The following is a 26,091-nucleotide window of genomic DNA, read 5'->3' as shown; positions in this document are numbered from 1 at the left end:
CATCCCAAAGATAATTTTCTTAAATTTTTAACCGCATTAATAAGGTCATTGACGTAGATTAAAAAGAGTATCGGCCCAATGACAGATCCTTGTGGAACACCAGACTCTATTCCAGAAGGATTAGAAAGGTCCGGATGAACCGAGATGACTCGACCAGATAAATATGATAGAAAAAATGAATAAGCATTCCCTCTTATACCAATATGGAACATTTTCAGAGGAAGAATCTTGTGTGTTAATGAGTCAAACGCTTTTCGAACATCAAGAAAAAGAGCAGCAGGTATCAAACCAGAGTCAAGAGCTGAATTTAAATAATTCAAGAGAGTTGCACATGCATGCTCAGTTGAATGTTTCACCCTAAAACCAAACTGAAAATCATGAAAAAAGTGTTTAGAATTAAGAAAATCAAGAAGTCGAGAAAGCATAGCTTTTTCAAAAATTTTACTAAACACTGATAAAAGAGATATGGGACGATAATTTGTAGGATCATTCCTTGATCCACCTTTAAAAAGGATGATAACACGAGCACGCTTTAGAGCACTTGGGAAGACACCATTTTCAAAAGAAATATTGACAAGTCTCGTGAGGGCACACACAATGACAGGAAGAATGAACTTGACAAGCTTAGTCGGAATACGGTCTGGGCCAGAGGATGAAGAACCCCTCAAACAATTGACGAGCTCCATTGAAAGAGCTCCATTGATTACCGAAGTTATATATGAGAATGCCATCTCTGTGGTTCTCCCCTTCCTGAAGCCAAATTGAATTGGATTTAACAGATTATGCAGTTCCAAATGATCGTAAACTCTAGTGTTAATACACTTTTCCAGCACACGAGAAATAACAGGTAAGACTGAGATAGGCCGATAATTTCCAAGATCATTCTTATTACCGCCTTTAAAAACAGGGGTAATCTTAGCAATTTTCAAGCAATCAGGAAACGTTCCCCGTTTCAAGCACAAATTAATGAGGGAAGTAAGAATATCAGCAACAATAAGGAAACGCTATTTTTAACACCAGAAGATTGAGTGAATCACTACCTGCCGATGTATTTTTCATCCCAAAGATAATTTTCTTAAATTTTTAACCGCATTAATAAGGTCATTGACGTAGATTAAAAAGAGTATCGGCCCAATGACAGATCCTTGTGGAACACCAGACTCTATTCCAGAAGGATTAGAAAGGTCCGGATGAACCGAGATGACTCGACCAGATAAATATGATAGAAAAAATGAATAAGCATTCCCTCTTATACCAATATGGAACATTTTCAGAGGAAGAATCTTGTGTGTTAATGAGTCAAACGCTTTTCGAACATCAAGAAAAAGAGCAGCAGGTATCAAACCAGAGTCAAGAGCTGAATTTAAATAATTCAAGAGAGTTGCACATGCATGCTCAGTTGAATGTTTCACCCTAAAACCAAACTGAAAATCATGAAAAAAGTGTTTAGAATTAAGAAAATCAAGAAGTCGAGAAAGCATAGCTTTTTCAAAAATTTTACTAAACACTGATAAAAGAGATATGGGACGATAATTTGTAGGATCATTCCTTGATCCACCTTTAAAAAGGATGATAACACGAGCACGCTTTAGAGCACTTGGGAAGACACCATTTTCAAAAGAAATATTGACAAGTCTCGTGAGGGCACACACAATGACAGGAAGAATGAACTTGACAAGCTTAGTCGGAATACGGTCTGGGCCAGAGGATGAAGAACCCCTCAAACAATTGACGAGCTCCATTGAAAGAGCTCCATTGATTACCGAAGTTATATATGATAATGCCAACTTTGTGCTTCTCCCCTTCCTGAAGCCAAATTGAATTGGATTTAACAGATTATGCAGTTCCAAATGATCGTAAACTCTAGTGTTAATACACTTTTCCAGCACACGAGAAATAACAGGTAAGACTGAGATAGGCCGATAATTTCCAAGATCATTCTTATTACCGCCTTTAAAAACAGGGGTAATCTTAGCAATTTTCAAGCAATCAGGAAACGTTCCCCGTTTCAAGCACAAATTAATGAGGGAAGTAAGAATATCAGCAACAATAAGGAAACGCTATTTTTAACACCAGAAGATTGAGTGAATCACTACCTGCCGATGTATTTTTCATCCCAAAGATAATTTTCTCTACTTCACCACGAGAGAAGGGTCTCATATACATAGAAATATCAATTGGAGTCTTCATAAAAAAAACTCCAAGGGAGGATCATCATCAGAAGCTACTATACGGGAAGAATAAATCTACGCCAATATTAGCAAAATGTTTAGAAACAGCATTACATATCTCTTCGGGTTTCTTCGTTGGTAGGCCATTCTGCATTACTACTTAATCGGTAATAATAGGGTTCTCTGTCGATATTACACTTCTAATTATTTTCCATGTTTTTGCAGGGTTATCACAAGTCTCAGTGAATTTATTTACGAAATATTTTTTTTTTTTTTTACATTTCTCAGTAATTTGTTCAGGGCATTTCTATAATTTTTATAAATTCTTAAGCAAATCGCTTCGTTTCCATTATTTATGGAATTCTTATAAAGTTTATCTCTTTTATTAATACAGCGCAACAAGCTAGGCGACATCCATGGTTTCTTAGGGTTATTTTTCCTTGATGGCGAACGAACCATTATACATGCTTTTGTCACTAACAAAATTAGTTTATCGTAAAATCTTTGAAAACTCGTATTTATATCATCCGTAAGGTCTATTAAATTATTCCAATCAACTTCTGCAATTGCCTGCTTAAATTTTTGAAGGTTACTCTGGCTAAACACTTGTATTGGACTCTTGGGAATTATTGGTGCTGGCCTTTGGGGAATACAGAGATCAAATCTTGTTGAAATCTCAAAATGATCGGATACATCTGTAATAATAACTCTTGGAGCTGAAAAAAACAAATTTGAAAATCTATTGTCAATTAGCTTTGATGATGAGGTGGTTACTCGTCTGCATATATTTATAGTTGGAAACAAACCATAGAACATAAAAAGCTGCAATAAATCCATAGAAACACTCGCATCAAGCTCATTAAGGTCAATATTAAAATCCCCAAGCATTATAAATGGATATGAACCAGTTGCTAGTTTCTCCAGCTGCTTATCCAAAAGATGCATAAAGATTGGTATGGAGCCAGATGGCGGCCTATACAATATAATAACAAATGCATCTTTACGTTTCAGCCTAAGCTGAAGAATAAATGGTTCAAAAACCATTTCTTGGTATACTACTAAGTCATTTCTTACCAAAACCTCAATATCGCTTCGAATATATGCACCGTTTCCTCCATGTTGCCTAAACAGTCGATTCCTATTGTAGAATCTATATCCTGGAATATTTAAAACAGCGGAGTTGTGGTCATTCAGCCAGGTTTCAGTAAGACCGATAACATGAAAAACCGAAATATCACATACCTCATTTAAAAAATTAAACGAAGAATTTGGCCCTTAGCAATTAAGAGGGAAAACATTGGGGCCTCTCGCATCTCCATACTCAGATTGGATTCCATCTTTAAACAAATATTTGGAACTAATAGATTTATATTGCCCTGCTATCCCAATGTCATAGCTCCGATGCAGCTGCTCCGTAAATATACCCCCAAAATCTACATTAGAAGCTTCCAAAGTATTAAGACGGCTACTGCTCCGGGAATCACGATCATAATTATCCATTGTCATTAAAAACAAAATAAACCTCGGTACATGGTTTCAATAAAGATAACAAACAGACACAAAAAAGAAAAACAAAAATGATCCACTTAATAACACTAATAAAAAAAAGAACAGGCCATGAAAATATTGCCTGTAACCCGTTCATGTAAAGCTCAAGCTAACGCAACGGCTCACAACTTAATAATAACCACAAATCACAACTTCGTAAGAATACTTTAAAACTAACTTAACAAAACTTCAATAAGACTTGATCATCAAAATACACAAATTACGGTATCAACAGATCCTTTGCATTGTACCGAAACACTTTAGCTACAGTGTTATCTTTTTTTACACAAATAACAGGGGGTAAGGTAGGGGGTACCCAGCATTCCACTCCTTTATCTACTAGACATTTACGGATGGCCAGGAGTTCCTTGCGTACAATACGCACACGAGGCGTAACGTCATCACCAATAAAAACATTATTATAAGTGCTGAATTTTTTTCCTTTAAGTTTCTTCGCATTTTTCAGAAAAGAAAATCGAACTTGTGTATTGTCTACTTTAATTTTAACAAACTTTATAGAGCACTGGATAACACTAAACGACGGCAAATTTTCGCTATTTAATGATAATCCATGCACCATCACTTCTTTAATCAGAGCCTCAGCATCCTCGAATGGTACTTCATTCAATCCTCAAAATAATACATTGCACATTCTACTACGATTTTCCTCCACAAAAGATTGGCTGACTACCGAATTTATTTCCTCTTTACTTTTATTAATAATATCCGTTTGGCCCTCCACAATATTCTTCAAAATCCGAAGTTTCGATTTAACTGTTACAAGTTCATTCTCCGGCATATTATTTTTATTTAATTTTTAATTTTATTAAATAATTATTAAATTATTTATTTTTATTTAAATTTATTTTTATTTTTATAAAATAAAAATTTTTATTTTTAAAAATTATATATAATTATATAATTATATATATAATTTTATAAATTATAAAAATAAATAAAATTATTAAATAAAAATAAAATTAAATAAAAATTCTCCAATAAAAATATTATTTTTTATTTTCAATCGTTGTAACACGATTAGTCACTGCACTAATATCTGATTTTAACTCCAAGAAATTATGTTGGAGCGCCTCAATGTTTGTATTTATGGATTGGACCATTTCCAGTATTTTAATAATATTTTCAGCATTAGTTCTCTGACAGTCAGTGAGAACGCTACCATCAGAATTATTTGTCGAATTCATCACAGGGTCCGATAAGTCCGCTTCGGTTCTGTTACGTTTACCGCTGCCTTTCTTTCCCATGTAACAGTATGAAAATAAGACTATTCGCCTACCTTTATATGAACTATATTTACCCACGCTAGTTCCTAGCGTGCAATGAACATATGCGTTAAAAAGGAACGTCTTATACCAAAAGATATTTACAAAAATATGTTTCTTAAAACAGAAATCGCTGGCCAAAAATTACAGGAAGAAACTCCTTCTTATCCAATTATCATTTAAAGTTATCTCATGCTATCACGAATATTCACAGAGTCAAAACATTACATAGCATTCGTTGCGTTAGTTTCAATGCAGTCAAACAAGTTCACTCATTGACTGCTGAATGAGAACAGATTGAATCTTGGATCTTTCTCCCACGCAAGTGAACATTCATTAAACAATAGCGTGTGGTTTATAGTATTCTTTTTGGTCGCTTTGTACGTTCTTAAAGTCACCATATATTTAGAACTATTGCTACACCGGGTGTGTATTGACAATTATTTACTACAACTATACTTTGACTTTATTTGACTCACCTCTGCCGCTCTCTCCACCGTGGTCAGACTTAGCTGGTGGCTCTGTTCCCAAAGACTGGGAAAGCAAAAATTACGTGAGGAAATCTGGTGCCGTCTTCTGGACGAGTTGCGCCGAAAAGAAAAAATATATCGACAGATACCGATATTTTTTCCCGTTACCCGATAATGACACTGATCCTCATATTAGCCTAATAATATCGATTTCCGATGTATCGGCCGGGCCCTAATACAAAGTTCGATATTTTCGGCCGCAGTTGAAGTAGAAGACCATTTCATACAGCCCTGTAGAAAATACTGGATCGAAACAAAAACTTGTCCTTAAAGCCGTCTCAGCCGAGTGGCTGGCTCACTAGTTTTGAAATATTTTGTCCTTGAAAACAGGGGTTCGAGTCCTGGTGTCACTAGTTATTGGTTTGGAATGAGGATCAGTGGTGTGACTCTGTAACCTCAGTAAGAGTTTGCCCAGCTCTAAAAGATTACCTGGTGAATTCTGGTGAATTCTGGGGAAGTTGATATCAGACTCCTCGCAAGAGTCAATTGATTTCTGTTGCATTTATAGACACAAGTTGTACCACCGTTCCTTTTCTCTTATTAAATAAAAAAACAGTTTTTTCAACTGAAAGTAAGGAGCAACATTAAAACTTAAATCGAACAGAAATTATTACGTATGTGAGGGGGTTCGCTCCCTCATCAATACTCTGCTCTTTATGCTAAAGTTAGAACTTTCTCCAATTCTGTATGAATGACCCCTGAATCACAAACACCATTTAATTAGAATAAATAGCCCTTTTGAAATTACTAAAACCACTTTAGCGTAATGAGCGAGTTATTGACGAGGAGAAGAACCCCCTCATGTACATAATAATTTCTTTTTGTTCGTTTTAAGTCTTAATGTGGCTCCTTACTTTCAGCTGAATTTTTTTTATTTAATTTCTGATTTACATATCATGGAAATTCACCTCACATGAAAAATTTCCCCATGGGAAGATCGCCCGACGTAACCCCCTTCCCCGCACCCTCCCCCTCCACCAGGAAAATCCCTCCTGAAAACGTCTGTATACTTCCCAATATCTAATACTATATGCGTGGGCAAAGTTCATAACTTGCAACTCTTCCCCCGGGGACTGTGGGGAATGAAGTCATCCTCAAAGACATAGTTAATAGATTTTCTGACTATGCTGAATAAAATGGCTATCTAAAAATTTTGATCCGGTGACCTTGGAAAAAATGACCGATGGAGGGGGCCTAGTTGCCTTCCGATTTTTTTGGTCACTTAAAAAGGGCACTACAACTTTTAATTTCCATTCGAATGACCCTCTCCCGACATTCTAGGACCACTAGGTCCTATAATGACCTAGAAACCTAGGTCACCCCTGGGAAAAAGAAACAAATAAACACGCATCCGTGATGTTTCTTCTGGCAAAACAAAATACAAAATTCCACATTTCTGCAGATAGGAGATAGAAACCTCTACAGTAGGGCTCTATGATACGCTCAATCTGATGGTATGATTTTCATTAATATTCTATGACTTTTAAGGGATGTTTTCCCCTTTTTTTGAAAATAAGGAAAATTTTCTCAGGCTCATAACTTTTGATGGGTAAGACTAAACTTGATGAAACGGTTGATAATTTTGACAAGGGTTTTCTGATATGCTGAATCTGATGATGGGATTTTAATTAAAATTCTACGAATTTTAAGGGGTGTTTCCCCTTTTTCAAAAATCAGGCAAATATTCTTAGGCTCTTAGCCTTTAATAGGCAAGACTAAACTTATTGAAACTTATATATTAGAATTAACATAAAAATTGAATTCTTTTGATGTATCTATTGGTATCAAAATTCCGTTTTTTAGAGTTTCGATTACTATTGAGCCGTGCCACTTCTTACTTACAGTTCGTTACCACGAACTGTTTGATTACAGGCTAGCTCCCTGCACAATGTTCAGAACGAACAAAGTACTTTAACTGATATTCGTGTAAATTTTCACTTGTTCAAAATGTACCATTAATTTGAAGAAAAAAAAACTATCATTTTTTTAAGTTGGTATTAATTTGAATAAATAAAAAAAATATTTATTTTTGGGTAAGAAAAACTTTAGGAAGGTGGACTGCGTTTAAAGATTTTTTTTTTTTTGAAGAGAATAGTGACTTTTTAGAAAGAAAATAAGAACATCTCTGTATCTAACCATTCCCGCCTCATTTTCTCTTTTCATTGCCACCAATACGAGTATTAAATTGAATAGCGAACAGTAATAACAGCAACAAATTTATTTCCAAAAACTTGGGGTAAATAACAGAGATCTTTCAGAAGTCCAAACTAATGTCGAATTGGTATAAAACAAAATATTGAAACTCCAAAGAAAAACAAACAAAAAAACAAAAACAAGAAGCGACAAAAATATAACACTATTCAAGAACTGTTTTAATAATACACCCAGAAAGGACAGCAAAGTCATTAGGCTCAATGCCAACTGTTTGCCATAGTGACTTTTCAATTGAATCAGCCAGCCTGGGTTTAACCGTCATCGCCGACGCATGAATCACACCAGAGGCCATCAAAAAATGATCACGAATCACAACTTCAAAACTTTCCCTAAAAAAAAGAATTTAAGACAGAAAAAAACGGGTACAATTTAAATAAAACATAAGAAAAAACAAAAAGAAGCAAATTTACAGAAAGAAAGCAAAGGTTCGAAAGGTTAAATCAATATCAAATTACTGAGTCCAATGTATGTTACACCAACACATCTTTTTAATGTGAGAACTCTGAAGAGCAAAGACATACTAAAGCTATACAGATAGCCGTCAATTGTTTTTTATATTCGCGGGATTGGGACTTAATTTACTCTTATGAACAAATAAACGTTCAAATGGTGATAAGTCTGTTTATTTAGAAAGTGAAAACGGGTACAAAAGTCATATATATTTTTATCACATATACAGCAATCGTCATCAGCAGAAATACTAACGTGTTAAGATATAAACTAACATATTTATAAAAACAAAAAAATTAACTTCTGGATCATTGAGTAAATTTTTCGGAGAGTTCAAAAACATGGCTCATTCAAAGTCTTGCGATATAAATTGAGATGTAAAGCATATCTTTATATTTTATTATAAATAAAATATAATGTATATAATATTTATTTATATCTTATTTAAGGTATTACGCCGAGATTTCCTCTTTTCTGATACCAAAATATTTTCACTGGACAACGAAAGTAATTGTGATAAAACTAAATACTATCGAGATTCAGAAAAGAATCAGATTTCTATGTTCTTATCTACATGTTAAGATATCCCCCCTTACTCCAGTCAGTCCCCCCCCCCTCCTGTGCCTGCGCATTTGTTCTAGAAAAAATATTAGAAGCAAAAAGTCCAACTTTAGCATAAAGAGAGAAGAGTCGATGTTATTTAATTAATGTTGTTTTTTAATACTGTACCAAAGGTTACCCTAAATGTTAGGAGAGCAATCGCTCCCTCAAACCTCGTTCTTTACAGTAAATTCTAACTTCTGCAGAAAAATGGTTCGCGGAAAAAAAATGTCATTCATTGTATTTGTTTCTTAAAACAAAGTATAATTTTCCGAAATAAAACTAAAGTCTGCAATAAGAGAGGAGCTTACGCCACCTCAACACCCGTATTGCACACTTCATCCTTTATTCATATAAATATTTTTACCAAAGAGGAGAGGTCAGAGGCAAAGTTTGTAATCATTTCAATATTCATTCGATTCAACTGAGGCAAATCTCACAGAAAGTTAAAGAAAAATGTCAAAAATATTTTTTGAGGACCCCTCTGCTCATGAAAGAATCTGTTGGCCAATATCCCAATAGATGATGTGCATCTATGCAATACTCTATAACCGTACATTTGTATGCAGTGTATACATGCTAGGGGACCTGTGGTATAAGGTACGCCAGTATGGCTTCTGAAACTAGAGAGCTATATAAGTGCCCTCTTAGTAGTTCTTAGAATACTTGACCAGTAATACTTGGGCCCTCTTCAGGACAAATTACTGTTTCACAGAGCAAAATATACAATTAATTACTTTTCTGTCGTGAGATCTCTTTTTACTTAAAAAATGAATCATATCTTAAAATTGTAACTTAAATGGGCTTTCCTTCATTAATCTACGTTTGCCCCTTCTATACAATCATCCCTCTGAAGAAAAAAAGCCACCCCCAAAAACCATTCCAAACCCTACTTCTCTGGTAAAACAAGTAATTTCATAACTTGTAGATAGTGGATTTCGGATCCCCGTCGAATTTTATCGTGGAATTTTGATCAATATTACCTCCCTGTTTGGAAGAGTTCACAGCTTTTTCTAAAATTGCCCTTATTTTCACACACTAATATTGAATGAAATTTCAATAACTAATAAATATTGGGCATTCAGGATGGGCATAAACAACATATCTGCTGTGGTGTATATTATTTATACATATGTGTCGTATTATATGTGGCGTATACATATGTGGCGTATTTATGGCGTCTGTATTATGGCGTAAGTTTTATTATCAAAACTTTGTTCTTTAGAGTTAGGTTTCTTCTTTAGGGAAATTCTGTTGCTACAAGTTGTTTGTTCCAAGGCTATCTTAAATTCTAATTACTCGAGCCGTCCTAGCCGAGTAGTTAGCACTCCAGAATGGAAATTCGAGGGTCGGGATTCGAGAACCGGTGTCTCTAGTTATTTCATTTAAAACAGGGTCAATGGTGTGACTCTGTAAGCTCAGCCAGAGTCAATCCAGCTTTAAATGGGTACCTAGAGAAAGCTGAGGGGAAAACACGGTAAACGTCGCATGATTTGCCCCCAGCCCCGCATTGCACTCTCGACCGAAGTCACTGAATCAGGAGACCTTTCCGGTGCAACACTAACAATGGTCAGAATGTGAAAAAGAAATTAAGTAAATTATCTTAAATTCGAAGGTGGCTAACACTCACTCCTTGAATCCCGTATTTTTTTCAAGTTGAACAGTTGTACAAAAACATGTCGAGAATGATAATCACCCCTAAAACATTGGAACCTTTGAACGTTCTTCAGAGAGGAGAGGTAGGGTAGGCTAGGTCCAAAAAATGGGTTTTCAAATTATTATTTCCACGGTTTTTTCAAATAGATGTTCTTTATAGCAATTTCAAACCACCCCTCTCCCTTTTAGGAAGATAAGAATATGAAAGAAAACTTATGTTCATTTGAAATACTTTTGCGATAAGAGGGAAAGTATCACCTCCTATCCCCTCATCACAAGCTTAGTCCAAAAGTTTTCATCAGAATGAAAGGAGACTGGAGATAACAATCCCCCCCCCCCCTGTTTTATAAGAATATGAAAGAAAACTTATGTTCATTTGAAATACTTTTGCGATAAGAGGGAAAGTATCACCTCCTATCCCCTCATCACAAGCTTAGTCCAAAAGTTTTCATCAGAATGAAGGGAGACTAAAGATAACAATCCCCCCCTCCTGTTTTTTTTATATTTATCTTAAGATCCAATGAAAGTTAGAAAAGTTAGTGAACAAGATACACATTTTAAGGTTTCCCAAATCTACCCAGCCACACATAGAGAAAGACCTAATAGATCCGCTTTCCAGGAGCTGATGCCCTATTTACATACCAACGTACGTTGTTTTATGGAAGGTGATCCTCATATTTTTGTAACGAATTACACAGAAATGAACCTCTTTTTTCTCGAGGTCCTGTTATCCAAAAGTTATACTTGTTCAGTCTTGTTATACAAATTTAAACTTGTCAAGTCTTGTTATACAAAAGTTAAACCTGTTAAGTATTGTAATACAAAAGTTAAACTTATTAAGTATTGTTATACAAAAGTTAAACTTGTTAAATCTTGTTATACAAAAGTTAAACCTGTTAAGTCTTGTTATATACAAGTTAAACTTTAGTGTAATGATGAGGACATTGAGGAGGACGGCAGCTACTTCCTACTTACAAGAATCCTGAATATGAACTTAAAACAAACATGGAAAAATTACTGAAATGTAAACAGTTAGCGAGATTACAACTTGAAACGAACAAAATGATCCTGTATATAGCCTAAGGGAGGGGGAGGGGCTACAACACCATCAACTATCTAGTCTTTAAGCCAAAGCTTGACTTTAGCCCCAATACAACATGTATTTTTGCATAAGAGCAATATGACAAAAACATAGTTGTTTTTTTTTTTTTTACAAAATTTCCTAAAAATCAAAGGGGTGATTTATTCACCTTTTCTTTAAACGACACAGTTTTTTGGTTCACATGTTTTGACATTCCATCGGCAAATAAAACAATTACAATAACCAACCAAACTAAAATGCTTTCAGTAAAGCATAGGTCAAACTTTAGCATAAAGAGCTGAGGGCACCAGTCCTCCCCATATTGCAGAATAGTTTTAATCTTAAGAATAGTTTTAAGTTTTACAGTCAAGCTTTACTCTCATTTGAAAAAAAAATACTTGAAAAAACTGAAGTAAAAGAATAACCAGGTAGAAAAGTAAAATGCTTTTTTTCTATAACAAATTCCTCATTACTATTTATATTTTTTTATTATATCAGCCGTAAAGTTACTATTACTTCATTAACATTGTGTGTTAGCCCTTTTTTGTTCTTTCAATTATTTCGTTGTATTGCAATTACTAATTACCTTCAGGTATCTATATTGTTCGTTTTTTTTCATTTGATCTATGAAATCCCCATTTCAATTATGTCATATCCTTTATTATTTCAGTTTATCAAGTATTTCATTATCATAAATATTCTTTTCAGTTTATCAAGTATTTCATTATCATAAATATTCTATTTAATTCAGGTAAATAGATCTGGAGCAGATCCTAAAGAAAAAATATACATAACCTTTTACCAATTAACACAATGATAGTAAGCGGTACAAGATGTATGTTTCTGAGTGTCATTAAAGAAACCCCATTAGAAGCAAAATCGGTATCACTTTGACACCTTGAACAATATATACGGCAAAATACGATCTCGATAACTTTCAGCTTTATTTGATTTAAGGTCATTTACTTCGTTCTTTCACAAATTTTCCACGTTATTTCGCGAGTTTTATATTTCCAATCAAATTGTTAGTAATTGTTTATATTTTAGAGCACGAAGTTAAATTAGATTGAACTTAAGAAATAAACTTTTTGCATGCTGACCACTGGTCTGCGTTGCACCGGTCCCGATCTTCTGACTCATTGCCTTCGGCCGGGAGTGCAATGTGTGACTGGGGGTAAATCCTCCAACGCTTCTCGTGTTTTCCCACCGGATTTTTCCAGGGTACCCATTTAGAGCTTAGTCGACTCAGGGTGAACTTACATAGTCACACCATTGACTCCCGTTACAAACCAAAACACAGGAGATGGCAGGAACCTAACTCCTGTAAAATTAAATTGGCTTTGGTATTATTTACAATCCTTGAATTTTTCGGAGAAGTCAGATAAAATCTATTTGATATGATGGAAATTGTTCTGAAGGTCACTGGCTGGTAGTTTGTATTTTATAAATTATATAGAAACAGACCTACCAAACGATATTTGTATAAGTGATTTTTTGTTCAGACTTAGACCTTTAGTTTTGTAGTCATGTACATTCTTAACAAAAATGCCTATTAGTAAAAAAAAAAAACTGACTGTAAACACAAATAAAATCGACATGATAGTTTCAAAGAAACATTATCCTTACTTAGCTTCTTGACTGGGTTCAACGCCTTCCCCAACTAGCTCGGAAAAGAAGTCACGGTAGATCTTACTCTTCTGAAATTGCACCGAATCTAAATACTCTACACCCATGTTATAAATCTCCTTCAAGTCTGAAATATTCAAGCGAAAAATTACAAAGAAGAACTCTTAATGAAGCGATCTTCACTACCTATTCTTGGATCATAGACTTATAGTTAACCACCAAGGCTTCATTCAATTTTAGCATTAGAGGAAGGAGGGGAGGGCAGGTAATCGAAACGATAAAACATGAAAAGAAAAATTTGATGTTTTTGCTAGTTTTAAAAAAGCATTCAAACGAAAAAAGGTTATGATACAAAGACAATACAATATATAAAACACACATACAGGACAAGCCACGAGACGCTTCTAAGGTCCAAAGAATAAAGGCCATTATCATAAATAATCAAAAAAAAAATTTATTTATAGAAAACATATTGACTGCAACTTTAGATTTGTCGTCAAATTGGTATTTGAGGTTAAGGAACTTGTGCTAAGCACATTTGGAAGAGCTGTCTCCCCAATTTACCAATGGTGTCAGAGGGAATAGGTACCGGATAGACATTACCTTAGACCTTAGTTCTATCTGTGCCGCAAGGGGCACCCTGGGCATCGAGTAAGAGCCTCTAATCATTCCATTGGTTTGCTGCAACTGACACATCCTCACACTCGGGTTAGATAAAAGTGTTAAGGCTGCGTAGATCAGTCTAGATAATTATGACTGATAGAGCTAGACTAGAATCTTTGGTTCCTATTCAAAACATGAATAGGAACCAAAGGAACCAACTTTGGTTCCTTAAGCTGTAAGAGCTAGCTCCATCTTCCTGGAAGTGAAATTAGACTTTAAGCAACCATAATTAGCATTTCAGCAAGCCCCATTGGATATGTCAAAGGATCGTCGCCACTTCGGCAAAGACAATTCCCTTATGACAGGTGCCCATTAGTTGCCAGTGAAAGATCATTTTCAGAAGTCACTGGCCATCCATTCGTAGGATATGTCCTACGTTTCTCCATCTAAGCACCCTGATGGTGTTGATCACAAGTGGTTGTGTAGTGACGTCTCGTATTGACTAGTCTGTAACTTTCTAGGTCCAAGTGATATTGAAAATCCTTTGGAGGCACGTATTTTAAAATGCTTGAATTCGTCTTTCTTGTTGTTGGTTTAGGTGGCAGGTCTCCAAAGCATAAAAGAGTGCAAGCAGTACTTTGCTGAAAGCCAAAGTTTCAGGCGGAGAGAGAGATTTTGAGACCGCCATACTTTTCGAAGTCTGTTAAAAGCGCCACTTTCCTGTTCAATTTTTGCCGAGACTTCTTGTGCCATTGAGCCAGTATTTCTGACCAGTGACATTTAACAATTTGAATTTTAAGCTGGAGGATATAATTGTAGAGGGTAAGGTCCGACAATTGGCAGGATATATGATATGGATGAGTAAAGTTGTCACTAGTCTCCAATTAGTTGTTTCTTTGTTATTTTTTTTTTGGGGGGGGGTGTGTTAAAGCAAAGGGCCCTTGTGGCCTGAGCTTCAGCTGAGTTTGGTGAGTCCGCCCTAGCAATAATAATTTCAGCCCATTAGCTTGAGAAAAGTGTTATATATCATATCGCTGGCGGAAAAAAGTTAGGAATTTGTGCTGATGATAAGAAAATTGCATTTTACAATACCTCAATCTTAGAAAACCCTTATTTGTACTAACGGCTGCTAGTCTCTAATAACAGTTGAAAGACCCAAATTTATTTTACTCTTCTCTTTCTGCACTGGGCTCTGCAGTTACCATCAATAAAGCGCCTTTTATCACTAAGGAATTGAAGCTTATGATAGGAATAATACATTTTACCATACCATAGTCTTGAAAAACCATCCTTGTAATTGCAAATGATCTTTTCAAAGACATTAATACATTTTGCATTCCCACCACTCTATCTTGAAGAATTTCCATTATGCACGAAATTGTGTTTTACTGTCCATTAATTTTTCTTTCTTAAGCATAATTTTTTGCAAATAAAAGCCTCAAAAAAACTTATAACTAAGTATTCCTACAAAGCACGAGATCGACGTCACACACTGCTGCACCACACTAGCTTTAATACCGGTCATAGATTCTGGGGAGGCACAAACATATACATACACTACACACATTCAGGGAAATAAGCAAAACTTTTTGGATTCCCCATTTCCTTACTATAACTCGTTAAACAAATGCTTGTTAAATCATTACTGAATCCTGAATTCAGGAACGATCCTCATCCTTATCAAATCAGGAACCTCGTATTTGTATTTCTTTCATAGCGAACTCTTTGTAATTAGATAAATACCTTTACATGACACTACTGGGAAAAATTCTGTAAACCATCCCTAAATAGTACATGATTAATTTTTTTTTCTTCTTGTTTTTACTCCGAGTTACAGGAAATTGAAATATAATCTTTGCACACCATCTTCTGAGTTACCACGGACATTGTTATTTTCTTATGACCCCCTTCACAGCACTAATTCGCGTTGAATCTAGGAGCTTTTACGCCGCTGATTAACTTCCTTGCATTCAGGATTTTCTTCTAGGGACGCACCAATTCTATTTCCTCTGGAAGAAATCAGCAAACAATTTCTGAGGAACGAAGTAAACACTTCTAAGACCACACTGGATGTACATGGAGCTTGATAAAATGTATTTCTTTGTCTCGTTACAGCCTAATGATTTTTGTTTTTTTGTTTGTTTTTGGTTGAGTCCCGAGGACGACTTGACGGAGATCCTTGATAAAATACGTAGTTTGCTTGAAATCACCCTCGTTTCTTGGTTGCTTAATTTTTTTTTTTCGTTTTTTATCAAGCTTTAAAGGATGAAGTTTGTTGGAGGACCATTCCAAGTCTGACTAACCCGTTTTGCAAATACTCAGTGCGGGATATCTCCTCTTAGAGATAGTATAAGCCTGTCTCTTCTTATAGGCCTAATTTCATCCTCTAGAACGTTGTAGCTTTATTACTGAATGACACATATTTAAGTAGCAGCAGATAGAAGAGGCAAAATGAAAACATAATTGAAATTTATGAAAAAATCATAAGGTCTCAAGGGGGTTAGGATCTAAGGAGATTGGCTGCTGAATAATGAATATGGCCCAAATTTTGAGAAAAAGTTGCCCTGATAAACTAGCAAACTCCATCGATTCAAATATAAAATACAAGTTCACTAGTCAATTCAGAAAAATCATTTCTTTTCAATAAAATTTCCAATCTTGAATTAGCCACACACAAAGAGTGCTCAAGTCTGGAAGACCCGATCATCCCGAAACTTAACAGTTTTTTTTTATTTAAGTATTAATCCAAACTAAATTGCCTGTGATTACTGCTCTAACGATACTGTTGTAATTTAAAATCTATGTATATATACAAAAAAGTTGTATGTTTGTTTGTTTGTACGCATATGAGGTCGTTTTAAGTATATAAACCTTTCTATATGACGTCATTATAAGTATATAAGGGGGCGATTCAAAGAGAAATTTCAGTATAAATCCTACAATGGCAGAAGACACAGCCGAGGAAGCTGCTCAAAGAGTTAATTCAAAGAGAAATTTTAGTATAAATCCTACAATGGCAGAAGAAACAGCCGAGGAAGCTGCTCAAAGAGTTAATGCCAAAAGGCTAAGGACACGGGGAATATAAATGACGACACTCAAAGAGTGTCAGCATCAACAAAGCTCAAGGGCAATCGTTAGAAAAATGCAGTATAGATCTGAATACGGATTGTTTTTCCTATGGACAATTATATGTTGTATGTTCGAGAGTCAGTAAAGCTGACATTCTATTTATATGCACAGACAATGGGACAGCAAAGAATGTTGTATATTCGCAAGTTTTACGTAGTTAAAAACATATATATATCTATCTATAATCACAGGTGGGACACAGGGACACAACTACAATGGTGCGTAAATAATATGGCGCGTAACGACTTACGCGCGCGGGGGGGGCTTGGGGGGCGCGAAGTGCCACACCAACAGCTAGAACCGGGTATAATTTTGAGAGTCAAGATTTTTTCAACAATGGTAGAATAAGGTTTAATAAACTTTTATCAAAAATCTATCCATAGAAAATAAAATAAAAAGCATACAAAGGAATAGAATGCCAACAAATAAAACAATATTGCGTTGAGATACAACTTTTTATTTAGGTACGCTATATTTTTTTTCGTTTTATATAAGCGTTTTTTTTATACGATAATTTTTTTTTCAGCTAATTATAAAAATCTAACTTATAAAAAAACTCTTTTACGGCCAAGTATTAGCAAACACTAGAATCCAAAAAAAACTTGGCAAAGACGACACATTTAAAAAAAAAATCAATCAGAAATACCGTTAGAAGTGACTCCACCAAGATTTTCCATTTGCATAGCAACAGCACCAAAAGTGATATCATAAAAATCTAGGAGTGATGGAGCTTTCAGCTTAAACTTGAGCGTTTCTAATACTCTGATCTCAGATTTGCCAATCGATGCCATTTGAAACTGCTTGGGACCTTTATTCACTATACTCAGAGCATCCGCTTTTGTAACACACTAAAAATAATAACGTAAGCTTTTCTAAGAATTCTCAATGATATTTCCACCATTTATATCAAATATTTAATTTGTTGGCAGATTAGATGTCAACATAAGGGAGATACTTCTGCTACTGGGCAAATGTTCAAAGGCCATTATTTATCTATAAAATGGTAAATTTTGCCATGTTTTATAACCTTTTTCGTAACAAACCTTTCAATATCTTTTCATTTTCACCTTTTAATTTTCTAAATTTACTTTCAAATTCACTAATCTAGGCTTCAGACATAAAAAAATGTCACATCTCTAGATACAGTTTCAAATTCACTAATTAATTAGTTACTTTCAAATTCACTAATCTAGGCTTCAGACATAAAAAAATGTCACAACTCTAGATACAGTTTCAAATTCACTAATTAATTAGTTACTTTCAAATTCACTAATCTAGGCTTCAGACATAAAAAAATGTCACAACTCTAGATACAGTTTCAAATTCACTAATTAATTAGTTACTTTCAAATTCACTAATCTAGGCTTCAGACATAAAAAAATGTCACAACTCTAGATACAGTTTCAAATTCACTAATTAATTAGTTACTTTCAAATTCACTAATCTAGGCTTCAGACATAAAAAAATGTCACAACTCTAGATACAGTTTCAAATTCACTAATTAATTAGTTACTTTCAAATTCACTAATCTAGGCTTCAGACATAAAAAAATGTCACAACTCTAGATACAGTTTCAAATTCACTAATTAATTAGTTACTTTCAAATTCACTAATCTAGGCTTCAGACATAAAAAAATGTCACAACTCTAGATACAGTTTCAAATTCACTAATTAATTAGTTACTTTCAAATTCACTAATCTAGGCTTCAGACATAAAAAAATGTCACAACTCTAGATACAGTTTCAAATTCACTAATTAATTAGTTACTTTCAAATTCACTAATCTAGGCTTCAGACATAAAAAAATGTCACAACTCTAGATACAGTTTCAAATTCACTAATTAATTAGTTACTTTCAAATTCACTAATCTAGGCTTCAGACATAAAAAAATGTCACAACTCTAGATACAGTTTCAAATTCACTAATTAATTAGTTACTTTCAAATTCACTAATCTAGGCTTCAGACATAAAAAAATGTCACAACTCTAGATACAGTTTCAAATTCACTAATTAATTAGTTACTTTCAAATTCACTAATCTAGGCTTCAGACATAAAAAAATGTCACAACTCTAGATACAGTTTCAAATTCACTAATTAATTAGTTACTTTCAAATTCACTAATCTAGGCTTCAGACATAAAAAAATGTCACAACTCTAGATACAGTTTCAAATTCACTAATTAATTAGTTACTTTCAAATTCACTAATCTAGGCTTCAGACATAAAAAAATGTCACAACTCTAGATACAGTTTCAAATTCACTAATTAATTAGTTACTTTCAAATTCACTAATCTAGGCTTCAGACATAAAAAAATGTCACAACTCTAGATACAGTTTCAAATTCACTAATTAATTAGTTACTTTCAAATTCACTAATCTAGGCTTCAGACATAAAAAAATGTCACAACTCTAGATACAGTTTCAAATTAACTAATTAATTAGTTACTTTCAAATTCACTAATCTAGGCTTCAGACATAAAAAAATGTCACATCTCTAGATACAGTATAAAAGGATAAGATTGTCAAATATACCAATTTGAGGACAAGCAAACTGGCATTAAAATGTAAAGGTTTAATTTTTACAAGAAAAAAGGCGAAAAGGATCAACACCATTGTAATAACAATAAAAATAGAATATTTAAAGTAGAGTTTTGAGCTGCTTGAAATTTTCGTTAACTCCTCGAACGTTAAGGGCACATCTCCCTCTTCAGACTGTGATGTGGCTAGACCTATTAAAGATTCTATCATATATTACTCTTCGCTAAATGTTACCTTTTCCCTAAATCTGAATAATGACCAGAATTTAGCTTTTGTGGAAAATGTGGAGCAGATCAGATGGAGCAAAGTAGATCAGAATGTGGAGCAGACCCGGGACTAGGGTTAATATAGTTGCAAAATCCGTAGCTTCTATTGAAAAACCACTTTAAAACCACTTTAGAGTCAGCAAAAAGTAAAATAGCTCAAATAAAATGCTTAAGACAGTTAGTACAGTTTTGCAGAAAGCAGCCAATCCTCCTCCAGCTAAAAGGAATTAAAATCATCATCTTTTTTGCTGCGTTGATTTTAATTATGCACTAAACATTCAATCTCGATGTGAGTCATTTAAATTTTTATGATGAAACATTCTAACCACAAAATGAAAACTGACTCATCTTAATTTTTACTTTATACTAACTTTTCAAGAAACTGGACAACGTCTCGCCTGGCCCAGCATCCATAGTTTGGCAGTCTTCTTCGGTGTCAATTTGCTCTGTAAAATGATATCAGCATGGCAAAATCAGCAGTGGGTTTTCGTCACATTTAAGCCCCAACAATTTGGCCTGATATAAGCCTTGATCCTAGGCCATCAATTTTCCTTACTGCCACCTGGGCCGAGCTGGCTGGATTTAGAATCCTTTGTCCGAGAGGGCGAGGATTCGAATCCTAGCGTACCCAATTATTTAGTTTGGGACGGGGTCAGTGGCGTGACTCTGTAAGCTAAACCAGAGTCGACTAAGCTATAAACGGGTACCTAGAGAAATCTGAGAAAGGTAAACAGGAAGGGTGTGCAAAAGCACAGACTGGATGCCCCCCCCCCATTGCACTTCCTGGCTGAAGAGCCAAGAAACGGAAACAGCACCGCCGGTAGGGACTGTGAAGTCCAATGCCGTGTTCTTTACCTTTTTACCACCTGACCATCACTTGCAGTTGAAGAGTGGTCTAGCCTCGAGCAAAGTCATGAACTAGGTTAAGGCCCTTCTAGGAGCACAATTTTGCTTCAGTACTCATTGTTCATATTGGCCGATGAAAAAAATGTCTTCTTATGAGTAAATAGTGAGTTCTCCATCAGCAAAGTTTTTCAACTGAGTTCAATCATATAGACGGTATTTGGAGCTTCCTGTTTACAACGTGACTCAAATGTTCTATTTGTAGTGTTTTAGGATAGGTAATCAAAGGAGTCTTTTGTTCACAACAAGTGTCCAGGAAGAATTTAGAAATGTCTTTTTCAACTAGAAATACCTGCCAGGATTCTATAGTGACATCGATTGGTTATCTTTCTTTACACCTTTACCGTCTTCCGTATTAACTTGGCCTTAGTGAGGATGTCATTCTTTTTACGATGAATGCCTCCAAGACAGGGGGTGGAGTTATACTATCTCAGATATCACACATTTCCATCAAATTTCAACCAGACATACCAGTAAAAATTAACGTAGCAACATTGATTGGTCATTTACACTTCGCAATTTATCGACTTTTGCAAAAACTTTGGCAGGGCTATTAATATGTCAAGTGTCTGCTTTCCAAGACCTTATCCTTATTCTATCGATAAACAATTGCTGTCATCAATTGCACTGAACTAAACACTAATTTATCCTAACCAATTTGCGCTAATGATGGTGCTAATACCGTTTTTCTAAAACGGATAAATGACCATTGCCTAGTTATTTCTGTCCCTATTATTTTGTATTTTTGCAGTTGCTTGACTTGTATATTTCTGAGCTAAGTATAGTTATTGGTTAAAATTTATATTTCATCTTTTCAATCAAAGGTTGCCTAAGATTATTTATGAGGTTATAGAAAGGAAACATCATGTCACTAGAGACTAGAACCCCTGAGAAAACACATGAAAAAAAAACAAAAAAAAACAAGACCTGGGTATTTAAAGTCAGACAAATTGTATCAAGAGCCTATTTTATTCTCATTGAAGGAACAACTAGATTCTGAGTATAAGAAATATTATAACTTGGAGCCGTAGTATATTGTGCCACCATGGAAGATAGCATACGTCTTTTAAGTCTGAAGTCATCAATTCAGGAAAAGGTGTATGATACACCCCCTGCAGCTCAAGAAGTGAAATTAGGTTAATCCTAATAAAATATACCTAACTACGATAAAAATATAATACTTTGGAAATAAATATGGGCTATACATTTGCACATTAGGGGGTGGGGGTGGGGGGTCGGGTAAAGTACAGCGGGTCTGCATGCAAAATGTGTTAGCTACAATTATTCTGATACTATGAAGTAAGAATTGTTTTCTGACTTAACACAGTCCAAATACTTTACCCCCCCCCCTAATGTGCAAATAAATAGTCCAAATTATATTTTCCCATCTATTCTGTCATTTCTCTTTGTCTTTTCTCACGCTAAGTTGGAAGAAACTAGAGGAAGAAACCGGTTTACAGTGCGTCAATGCATGAACAACTTGAGCTGCAAGGGGTACATCATACAAGTACCCACGAAAATGCCGGGTAGAGGAGGGGGGCAAATTTGTTTTTCTTCGATTTTAGTCAATGGTGATCCAAAGAAAAAAGAACAATTTTGTAATCTAATGAGGGGGAGGGGCAAAATCTTAGGGGACTATTGCCCCTCCCCAGATTGGCGCTGGTAGCATAAAAAATTACAAACATAAAAATACATTTACCCGAGAAGTGCAGTTCATTTTCGATGCTATTTGGACACACGAAACTATCCTTAATAGCGTTTGCTCTTGGCTTTTGCAAATGATATTCCTCCATTCTTCTTTCTTGCAACTTGAACTCTGAACATGGGCATTTAAAGTTATATATAATTCTGACATGAACCTAAAAAAAGGAGGGAATCTGTTAGAAAAGAATTAAAGTTGACACAAATATGAGATATGCTTTCCCTAGGGGAGCAGCCTGTAGGACAGGGGAGGAGCAAATGTGTCGCCTTCTGTCAAAACGTAGCTTTAAGTTCGTCTTAGAGGATTTTTCGAAAGAGCAATAAGTTTTACAAAACTCATTGCATGAATTTAATAAAAAGAAGAAGTCTGTGTTTTGATGGCCATTACCAGAAATTGAATTCCCCCTATAGAAGTACAGTTTGCATATTAAATAATATACAAATATCACCTAAAATTGAATATTTTCACAAAGAGCTGCTAAGAAAGCTTGGGATCGGAGTTAATCCTTTTTGTTTACAAATTTAAGCGTTGGAGCAACATACACGTTAAATCACAGAAATCCAAATGATTTTGATCTTTTTCGAGTCCTGCTTCCTCCCTCCAAGTCAGAACCTAAACACGATAATAGATATCATTATATTTCAAGATATTCCCTGTTTCCCAAATCTTCTGAACCTTATTTTTACCCTCCCCTCGGTCTTTCGACCGGATTGATTTTTAATTTAAATACTGAATACCAATTTTAAAATATTTTAAATCCCTATGTGCATCTTTGGATTTTTTTTTAATTCTTTCGTCTTTCCAGCAGCATAATCCACCAAAACCTCATATTTTGAAGAAATTTATCTCCGGACTTGATTTTTTTTTGCAACAATTATATATTAAAGCATGTATACATGAATCAGGAAGGGGGTAGGGGAATTGGAAAAAGCACAAAAAGAATCGAATTATATCAACAATACATGGTTATGAGGGGGGGTAGGATTTCAAAAATCTTGAGATTTTGTGTAGGCGCTGATTCAAAGGCATACCCCCAGAAAACATACTAGTCATCGAGTATTTTGTCTCGGCTAAACCATATACTGACTGTTGCTTTCCATAGCTAATGCAACTGCTGGATTCTAGTTTCCCGAACTATAATATAACTAATACTACTGCTACTAATAACTCACTGCAGCACCAAGCCGCCTGAGGCCAACACAGCTACGCACGCTCCTCCTCCAACCTAATCTATTTAAAGCCTCCCTCTTTACACCCTCCCAAGAAGTTCCCCTTGCATTTAAATCTTTATTTATGACATCCTCCCAACCCAGACAAGGACGACCTGCTTTCCGTGTAGCACTAGATGGTTGGCCAAAAAGGACAATCTTCGGTAATCTGTCATCCTTCATCCGTAGAACGTGGCCTAGCCATCTCAACCTTTCTTTCATTATAGCCCCAGAAAGCGGGATTGAACCACACTTTTCGTACAACCTACTGTTTGAAATACGGTCAGTCAGCCGGGTACCCAGAACAATCCGTAAGCGATTTCTCTGGAAAACATCTAGTAAATTTTCATCTGCTTTTCGGAGTGCCCATGCTTCAGAGCCATATTTGACCACTGTCATCACTGTAGCTTCCAATATTCTAATCTTGGTTTGTAGACTTATCTTTCTATTCTTCCAAACTTTTTTTAACTGTGAAAAAACACCCTGAGCTTTAGCTATTCTACTTTTAACATCTTCACTGCTCCCACCATCTTTACTAATAATACTACCAAGGTAACTGAAGCTCCCAACCTGATCAATCTTTTCGTTACCTAATGTCACCTGTTCATCTTCACTTATTCCTAGCCTTAGTGACTTAGTCTTCTCAACATTAATTTTCAAGCCTATTTTAGCACCCTGAACTCGTAAAACCTATAAAAATTCATTCATTTTGCTCACACTTTCATCTAATATGCTTACATCATCAGCATAATTTAAGTCCAGGAGCGTTCTTCCTCCCCATTTGATTCCATGGTCTCCAATTGCCTTTCCTGTGCTCCTTAAGACGAAGTCCATCAAAATGATCCATATAAAGGGGGATAGAACACAAACCTGCTTAACTCCTGATTAATACAAAACCAGTTGCTAACCTCATTTCCTACCTTAACCGAAGCAGTATTATTCTCGTACATAGCGCAAATCACTTTAATGTATTTTTCTGGTATACCATATAACGATAAGACCTTTGTTAATGCTGTTCTATCAACAGAATCGAAAGCTTGCTCATAATCGATAAAACTAAGGACCAAAGGTGTTTGACAACGAAGGGACTTCTCATTTATTAACCTAAGAGCGAAAACATGGTCGAGACATCCTCTACCTTTTCTAAAACCGCATTGTTCTTCCCTTAAAACTTTGTCTCAGCATCTCTCAGTCTAAAAAGTATCATATTACTAAGTAATTTGCTACCTACTGAGACAAGACTAATGCCTCGATAATAACGACACTCACTCTTGTCACCTTTCTTATACAGTGGTTTTAATTAAGGTTTTCCTAAATCATTGGGTACTTCCCCTTTTTCAAAAATCATGTTCATAATCTTCAGTAGCTTATTCCTAACCTCAGAGCCACCATATTTAAGAAACTCATTAATCATACTATCAGCACCTGGGGCCTTATTATTTTTTAATCCTTTTAGAACTGTCGCTAATTCTTCCTCACTAAACAAATCTTCCTTCACATCCAAGGTATCACAAACTTTTTCATTTTCATCTATATCTTTTCCTGCAACTGTATCTCGGTTTAGCACATTCTCAAAATGTTCCACCCATCTTTCTTTAACTTTTTCCTTATCACTAATTGTGGCCTCATTTCTATCTTTAACTGGGACTAGTCCGGATTGGCTACTCCCTTTTAATTTATTAACATGCCAGTATAATATTTTACTATTATGCCGTCTAGCCGCATCTTCCAGATCCTCAGCAATTTTATCCATGGCCTCCACTTCACATCTCCTTAGTTCATATTTTAATGCTTTCTCCACTTTCTTTACATTCCTTTTGTTTTCATACGACCTATCACTCAGATAATTCTTATACAAACCCCTTCTACTCTCTATTAAACCTAAAGCTTTTTCACTAATATTCCTAGTTGCAGTCTTAGCACTCTTCCCTAGGACACCATCAGCAACTTCACAAATTGTTTTTCTGAAATTATTCCATCCATCTTCCACATTGTCAAATTTTAAACCCTCAAGTTTAGTACTCAACTGTTCCTGGAGTTTTTTTTCTCAAATTTTCATCCTGAAGTCTACCAACATCATAGCTTTCCGGGAAGGAGTTACCCTTCCGAAATTTCAGCTTTAAATTAACCTTAGACACTAGTAGATGGTTATCTTTACTTTTAACATCAATAACGGCACTCCTATACACCCTAGTATCTTGTATTGATCCTGCTAGTCTTCTGTTTACAATAACATAATCAATAAGGTTTGCTGTCTTACCTTCACGTGAATGGTATAAGTGTCAACTTATGGGCCATTTTGTGACCAAACACCGTATTGGTTATAACTAGGTTGTTATACCTAAAAAATTGCAAAAGCCTATAGCCATTACTGTTTTCTTTTCCTACACCAAATTTACCTAGACTAGGATACCATCTATCCCTATTTCTACCAACCTGGGCATTAAAATCTCCTAGCAAAAACACCATATTTCTACCTGGTACCCTGTCTATTTGCTCCTGTAACTGTAAGTAAAATTCATCTGAGTCACTAGTATCTCCATCAGTTGGTTCAATGGGGGCATATACTACTATAACTGAT

General features: G+C 35.2%; 1 protein-coding gene across 1 annotated transcript in view; it reads right to left on the bottom strand.

Moving 5' to 3' along the window:
• Nucleotides 1-7,735: 7,735 nt before the first annotated feature.
• Nucleotides 7,736-26,091, bottom strand: part of LOC136029866 (uncharacterized) — a 33,197-nt gene continuing 14,841 nt past the window's right edge. Inside the window, exons 4-7 of the mRNA XM_065708328.1 lie at nt 22,300-22,459; nt 17,538-17,739; nt 13,160-13,286; nt 7,736-8,075 (exon numbers count right to left, since the gene is read on the bottom strand). Of these exons, the coding sequence (XP_065564400.1) occupies nt 7,889-8,075; nt 13,160-13,286; nt 17,538-17,739; nt 22,300-22,459 (676 nt within the window). The 3' untranslated portion in view covers nt 7,736-7,888. The remainder of the gene's footprint in view (nt 8,076-13,159; nt 13,287-17,537; nt 17,740-22,299; nt 22,460-26,091) is intronic.

The sequence above is a fragment of the Artemia franciscana genome, chromosome 8 (assembly GCF_032884065.1).
Source record: "Artemia franciscana chromosome 8, ASM3288406v1, whole genome shotgun sequence".
NCBI classification, from domain to species: domain Eukaryota; kingdom Metazoa; phylum Arthropoda; class Branchiopoda; order Anostraca; family Artemiidae; genus Artemia; species Artemia franciscana.
This window is presented reverse-complemented; position numbering and strand designations above follow the sequence as displayed.